The sequence below is a fragment of the Sinohyriopsis cumingii genome, chromosome 19 (genome assembly GCF_028554795.1).
Source record: "Sinohyriopsis cumingii isolate HCF-2022 chromosome 19, ASM2855479v2, whole genome shotgun sequence".
NCBI lineage: Eukaryota > Metazoa > Mollusca > Bivalvia > Unionida > Unionidae > Sinohyriopsis > Sinohyriopsis cumingii.
In genome coordinates, this window is record NC_142979.1 from 16,867,895 (window position 1) to 16,875,829 (window position 7,935).

The 7,935-nt window shown below is 37.1% G+C and overlaps 1 protein-coding gene across 1 annotated transcript; it reads right to left on the reverse strand.

The window, feature by feature from the left end:
• Positions 1-1,999: 1,999 nt before the first annotated feature.
• Positions 2,000-3,415, reverse strand: LOC149775197 (zinc finger MYM-type protein 1-like). The gene has a single exon (XM_089944370.1). It carries the CDS (start codon positions 3,413-3,415, stop codon positions 2,000-2,002), a length of 1,416 nt encoding a protein of 471 aa, XP_089800496.1.
• Positions 3,416-7,935: the final 4,520 nt, after the last annotated feature.

Sequence of the window (7,935 nt, forward strand, 5' to 3'; positions counted from 1 at the left end):
AGTATAGTTTGGGTTTTGTAACCGCTCACGTACGATTGTGAGGATAGTAGATTATGGATTTGTTTATTGTTCTTAGCGTATGTGGAGAGTATAGTTTGGGTTTTGTAACCGCTCACGTACGATTGTGAGGATAGTAGATTATGGATTTTGTTTATTGTTTCTTAGCGTATGTGTTTGTGTGTTTGTGTTTGTGTGTTTGTGTTTGTACCCGCTCACGTACGATTGTGTGGATAGTAGATTATGGATTTGTTTATTGTTTCTTAGCGTATGTGGAGAGTATAGTTTGGGTTTTGTAAGCGCTCACGTACGATTGTGAGGATAGTAGATTATGGATTTTGTTTATTGTTTCTTAGCGTATGTGGAGAGTATAGTTTGGGTTTTTATTATATGAAATGAGAAAGTATAGTTTGGGTTTTATTATATGAAATGAAAAAGTAGGGGATGTTTTCCTTCACGTCCGCGCGTTGTTTGGTCATGATCTAGGTAAGATCAATTTTACGTTTTAGGGGGATGTTTTCCTTCACGTACGCGCTTTAAGTATAAGAACCCACAGTATTCGTCGTTCAAACCATTCTGCAAAGAATAAAAAAAGAAGATGGCTTCTAACTAAATGGACAAAATACAAACATTACAAGACGTTTTAGACAACTTAGGAATGATGGAGCAGATGTTGATAAGACTGGTTGAAGACCATTATTCCTATAGTCCCCATCGTGTAAAGATGGAAATTAATAACTTAAAAAAGGTAAAGGACAAGATTAGTGGTGTCATGAAAGAGATAAAGGAGGAGAAGGAGGATGAAGAGGAAAGAATAAGAATAAGCAAATGGAACGAAAAGATTGAAAAAGAAGAAGAAAATGAGAAGAGGAAGAAAGAAGAGGAGGAAGAGAAGAAGAAAGAAGAGCAGGAGAAAAAGAAAGAGAAGAAGAGAAAGAGTGTTGGAGATAAAATAAGAACTTGGTGGAGAAAAAGAAGAAATTAGAAGCAGAAGAAGAAGAAAACCCAAAGGCCCTTTTCAGGGCCAGCCATATTTCTCGAAAAGAGATAGCCTTTCCATTGCCTACCCCTTTTTAAAAAAATTTAAAAAAAAAAAAATCCCATATTCAATTCCCCTTGACGCTATAAAGTCCCACCCTGTTTAAATTCCTTTGACGCTAAACCGTCCCACGATTTTTCTCCATGTTAATTTCCCTTGTCGCTAATCTGACCCACGATTTTTCTCCATGTTAAATTTCCCTTGACGCTAATCTGTCCCAGGGGTCTCTGTAATGCTAATTCCCATTGACACTAATGTATCCCACCTTACTACTAGCAGCTCTTGTGACATTGTTGAACGAAGGTCACTTTTGATCCTTTTCAGCCTAGAAAATGATCTCTCTCCAGAACAGTTAGTGACCATCAAACACAGGAACAATCTAAAAATTGTTTCCACCTTTGGGAAAGCAGCCTGAATTTCCTCCTGTTTTATTATCTGGTACATGTCTTGGTGGCTGAAACTTTCTTTTTCTGCATGATCCTGTTTGACATACAAGTGGAAAGTCAAGAGTTCATCAGCAAGACTGAGATCAACATCCTTTAGATATTCTTGTTCTAGTCTCTTGACACCATGGAGAATTTGTTCCCTCTGTAACAACCTTTGGATATTCTTGTTCTAGTCTCTTGACACCATGGAGGATTTGTTCCCTCGTTGCTTGCAGATCAGTTTAAAAACGCCGGCAACACTCCTATACACAATAGCTCTTCTTTCTAAATTTGAGTGAAGAGCATCAATTACAGGGATAAATGAATGTATCCTAAACTTATCTTTTGGAGGAATTTCAATTTCATCCAAGGCTTCAGTAGCACTGCCATCATTGTGTTGTCGTTTTCGTACTCTACGCCTTCTTTGGAGAGTTCAGTACTCTACATCAGGTAGAGTAGTTTTTGCTTGCTCCTCAGTCTCATCAAAGTTTTCCCGTGTGTTGGAAACAAATTGCAGAAGTGAACTGTATAGGTTTGCTCACGTGGTCAATGAAATCTGTGTACTTTGAAAGGCATTACTTACTTTGTGAAACTGCTCAGGCAAACCTGTCCATAGATGAAGTATGAACACAAATTCAAATTCTTCCATTTTCTGCAACATATTTTGAGCTTGTCGTCTAGCATCACCCTTTCCAGTGTCATCATCATGGATGTGACTGAGAGCTTCAAGAATGTCAGCATAACTTTCACTGATGGCTGTCGTAACTCTGGCATGGGCCTCCCATCTTGTGTCAGATAAATATTGCAGAATATTTGACTGTGGTGGCAAGAAGTTTTTCAGCACTGCCCACCGTCTTGTAGAGGCTGAGAAAAAGCAGTAAAGTTCATTGAACACGCCAAAGAAATTCACTGCATCCAGGCAATAGTCAACTGCAGCTCTTCCAACCAGATTTATGGAATGTCCAGCACAGGGAAATTTTTTTGCAAACATATTCTTTTCCAGAATTTTCCGTTGAACGCCATTATACTTTCCAGCCATGTTAGATGCATTGTCATATGACTGACCCCTGCATTTACTGAAATCAATTTCAAGTTCTTCAAAGATGTTCAGTATCAATTCAGCCATTCCTTCACCTGTGTGAATCTTCAGTTCAATAAATGTCAAAAATCGTTCAACTGGTATTCCATCAAGGGGAGAAACATATTTAACAATTACAGTGAGTTGATCAATATTGGAAACATCAGGTGTTGAATCGACCGATACGCTAAAATACCCTGCTTGTTTGATTTCTTTCACTATTTCGTCAAGAACTTTTTTAGCCATTAGCTGGATAACTTCTTCACATATGGTTTTGGATAGGTATGATGGATGGCCAGATCTTTTATTTCCATACTGGTTTATGCGGGTACATAAGAATGGATCAAATCTGGCAATCAATTCCAGCAAACTGAGAAAGTTTCCGTTGTTTGGTGAGCCTACGGTTTCATCATCTCCTCTAAAAGCCAATTCACGTTCTGCCAACAGACAAATCACTGCCATCACTCGTTGAAGTACATGCCTCCAGTATTCCTGTTCTGCTTTGACTTGCTCATCAAGTTTCGTTGTAAACGTCTGACCACGTTTTCCTGTTAAGTAGGACAACATAGAGTCCATATGCCTTTTTGAATTTTCATGGGTCTTAATAATTTGAGGATGAGACCAATTATCAAATCCTGAAGAAGCTAGAACTGTAGTTGAAGAAACATTCTTAGAGAATTTTGAGAAAAGTTTGCACACAAAACAGTAGACTATTCCTTCTGTTGGTGAATATACTAGCCATTCCCGAGGGTAGTTTTCTCCATTTATTTTAGTGGAGAAGAATAAACTTCTTGAGCATGAACGAGTCTGGTTTTTGGTAGGTTCGCTTCCAAGTTGTGAAAGGTCTATTCCCAGTGTTGACATTCCAAAGGGCATTTCTCAATCCAGTATGAAATTTCTTCATTGCTCAATGTGGTCCATAAACCTATATCATTCTTGACAATGAAATCAGTAGAAGAGCCAACACTCGCTTCTGTACATTTGGTGGGGGAACTGAAGCTTCCGTGTCTGTGGATCTACTTGTATTTGGAGTTACTGACAAATGTTCCTGGGTGCCACTGATACTTGGAGTTACTGACGAAGGTTCTTGAGTGCCACTGGTACTTGGAGTTACTAAAAATTGTTTTTGGGTGCCACTGGTACTTGGAGTTACTAAAAAATGTTCCTGGGTGCCAAGTAACGCATCTGAATCTTCTGTATCTGCTGTTGAACTTGTTTGTTCCGGGTATGCAAGGCCAAATGATGTGATTGGCTTTAAATGTTTGACTATATCTTTTTGTTGTTTTTGGCATTTTCTTTTTCTTGCACCACTTTCATATCGTCTACTCATTGTTAGGATTAAAGAGCTGGAGCACTAATATCAGTTGTTTCGATTCGATTCTGGGAACTGAATAATACAAATTTAAAATCAGTATGTAATAAATTAACAAAAGAAATTAACAATATAATATCAAAAATTAAAATAGACGTTGGATAAAAACACGCAACAAACTAGATCGAACTTACAAAAAATACACCAGAAAATTTTGGCACCACTTTAATATCATCACTCAATGAAAAACAATGAAACACACAAACACTCCTATACAACATAACAATCATAGATTCATAAATCATACCGCATATACTTCGCAGCAAAAAGCCAACTTACTAGCAGATTTCTATAAACAACTATCTACTCCGGCTATACTTCACACAAGAACAACATAACCAAACATATAAATCAACTATCCTCAGCACACAACACAGACACAATACTAACAGACCCAATCTCCACATCTGATATACAAGAAGCAATACAAAATCACAAAGACACCACGCCAGGTTCAGCCGGAATTATTCAGACCACTCAGAAAACCCGCCACAGGTGGTACTGCACCCAAACACTACAGACCAATTTCACTTTTATAACTTTTAGGAAAAATATTTGGACGTTTTGACTTTTGAAAAACGTTTGAAAAATTCATCGTAAAGATTTTGTTTGCCAGGAAGATGGGGCCCTCTGGCCAACGGGACCCTGTGCTTAAGCAAACCTATGCACAATGGTAAATCCGGTACTGCTAGCAGCTGCCTCGCTTGGCGCTCAGCATTAAGAGGTTAGTGTTAGGACTGGTCGGCCTGGTGTCAAGATAATGAGTCTGGGTGGTATATGAAGCTACATGTCTGCGACATGATGCCACAGTGCTATATATCACTATAAACTGTTACACTGCAGACATCGTAGCGATATAACTGAAAATAAGTTAAAGCTACGTTAAAAATCCAAATCACACACACACACACACACACACACACACACCTCTCCGTTACGGATCACTGCCATCTCACCTCTGTCTGCGTGGGTTCAAGTCTCGTATTCGGCCAATGTGGGTATGTGAGAAAGCTTGCCAGTAGCTTCTCGTGGGTCGGTGGTTCTTTCCCGGGTTTTCCCGGATTCTTCCTCCACCATTAATACTGGCCGCCATGTATAGCCTATCGTGTGCTGAAATATGGCGTTAAACCCCACAATAAAAACAACACACACACACACACACACACTATTCAAGCGAATAAAATCTAAATGCTTTCCCTAGGAAAGATCGAGGCAGCTAATCCGGGCTATAAGCCTGGGCTACAATCGATACCTTGACACTTGGATTACGGCTCTGACACTCCGCAACCTGCTATGTAGTCAGTTTACTTGCATCCACTTGACCAGCGCACCCACCCCCCGTCATAATATCAGCAATATATGCTCCAATGTCCTCCTTTCATCATCTATACGATCTATTTCAAATGGTTTCCTGATTCTGTCATTTTAAGCAGATTGTTTTTTATTGCATTATTCCATTCCACCTCTACCTGTATGGATAAACGTTATTCATACTAATTCCGTTGCACCCCTACATGTATGGATAAATCTGTCATTCATACTAATTCCAATGCACCCCTACCTGTATGGATAAATTTGTTATTCATACTAATTCCAATGCACCCCTACATGTATGGATAAATCTGTCATTCATACTAATTCCAATGCACCCCTACATGTATAGATAAATCTGTTATTCATTCTAATTCCAATGTACCCCTACATGTATGGATAAATCTGTTATTCATACTAATTCCAAAGCACCCCTACATGTATGAATAAATCTGTTATTCATACTAATTCCTCTCCACCCCTACCTGTATGGATAAATCTGTCATTCATACTAATTCCAATGCACCCCTACCTGTATGGATAAATCTGTCATTCATACTAATTCCATTGCACCCCTACATGTATGGATAAATCTGTCATTCATACTAATTCCAATGCACCCCTACAAGTATGGATGAATCTGTTATTCATACTAATTCCAATGCACCTCTACCTGTATGGATAAATCTGTCATTCATTACTAATTCCAATGCACCCCTACCTGTATGGATAAATCTGTCATTCATACTAATTCCAACGCACCCCTACATGTATGGATAAATCTGTTATTCATACTAATTCCAATCCACCCCTACCTGTATGGATAAATTTGTTATTCAAACCAATCATTTTATGAAAGTCGGTTTGAAAAAAATCACCGATACCAATCTTATTATTTATTATCACTGAGGAAGAACTTGAAATTAGCAAGCTTGCTTATTGTTATGTGAACATGGTTCATGTTTAGCAGTTTGCTGTATTCTGAGACTATGTGTGTGTGTGTGTGTGTGTGTGTGTGTGTGTGTGTGTGATATATATGTATGTATGTATGTATGTATGTATGTATGTTGAGAACATTTGAACATTCAAGGGAAGAAGATCGTCTTTCTAATTTGAAGCTGAAATTCTGAATTATTTTCTTATTTACAACCAGGTTTATTGGCTTACTTGCTTGCTCAAATCTTTTTTCTTACAATTTGAAAATACAACAGATAATTAGCATTTTACATACATTCACTTCTTTAAACTTTGGGAGCCCGGATTGACTCTTAAAATGAACAAGCTTTGCTGATTTTATGTCCTTACGCACCGTACCATCACTGCAGTTGATGTGGTATATTCTAATACATAGCATCCGATCAGTACAGTTCATGTGATAGTTCTACACTGCAATAACCGATCAATACAGTTCCATTGATATATTCTAATATTCACTATCAGATCAGTAGAGTTCGTGTGATATATTCAAAAATGCAATATTCGATCAGTACATTTCATGTGATATATTTAAAATGCAATATTAGATCAGTACAGTTCATGTGATATGTTCTAAAATGCAATATTCGATCAGTACAGTTCATGTGATATATTTGAAATGCAATATTAGATCAGTACAGTTCATGTGATATGTTCTAATACACAGTATGCGATTAGTACAGTTCATGTGATACGCTCTAATGTGCAGTATCTGATTGGTACACTTAATGTGATATATTGTAATGTGCAGTATCCGATCAGTACAGTTCATGTGATTTGTTCTAATAAACAGTAAACCATTAGTACAGTTCATGTGATATATTCTAATCTTCAGTGTCTCTAAATTCTAAATAAACTAGAAATGTGTTCATGGTGTTTCCTGGCAGAACGTATGTACGTTCGAATAAGTTATTTCATATAATCCTGTAACACTACCTCACGCGTCAGTATCGTAATGGCATACTGTATATGTAATATCAATATAAAACGTGATATAAATATCTATATCAACTTATTTTAAAATAATTGAAATCCAAAACAATATATTTACGCCGGATAAAGCCCCAAGTATGACTAGAGTACAAACAAACGACGGAAACTATAAAAGAAATAGGTGACATCCGTTTGTAAATTGAACTACTGATTTCCTAAAGCTTTAGGGCAGGTAAGTGATGTGTAAGAATGAAAATAAAGATACCGATCAACACGAAATAATACAGAAGTATTAAAACAACTGAATTGCAATTATCAGTAAGAACTATTCCATCGATTGTCATTATGTGCACTGCAACTTTCTTCGCCTTAGTGGGGATATGCTCATCAAAACGAGATATAATTATCTCTACATATTTTTTTTTACAGGATGTTCTCAGCGTCTACATTTTTTAACTTACTGCAAATAAAATTCAGACAAAAATATTTTTCTTAAATATGAATATAAACAATGATTACGTCCTTACCACGCATATGTAGTGCACATAACACTTCCTTGTTCGTATCTAACTTCACTCATTGTTGAATCAGAAGTCAGCTATGCCACTAAGAAAGGTGCAAAGTCAATGTTAAAAGAGTAAAAAATTATTGGGAATAATAAACGTTTCAATATTGGTGGCAATATGATGTTGCCCGCTTATTCTTATATGCTGATTCATATAGGATGAACAATGTATAATCTCTATTTTAATATAAATATTCGCTTTCTTATGCTTAAATGAATTCTAAAAAGAGTCGTGTTATT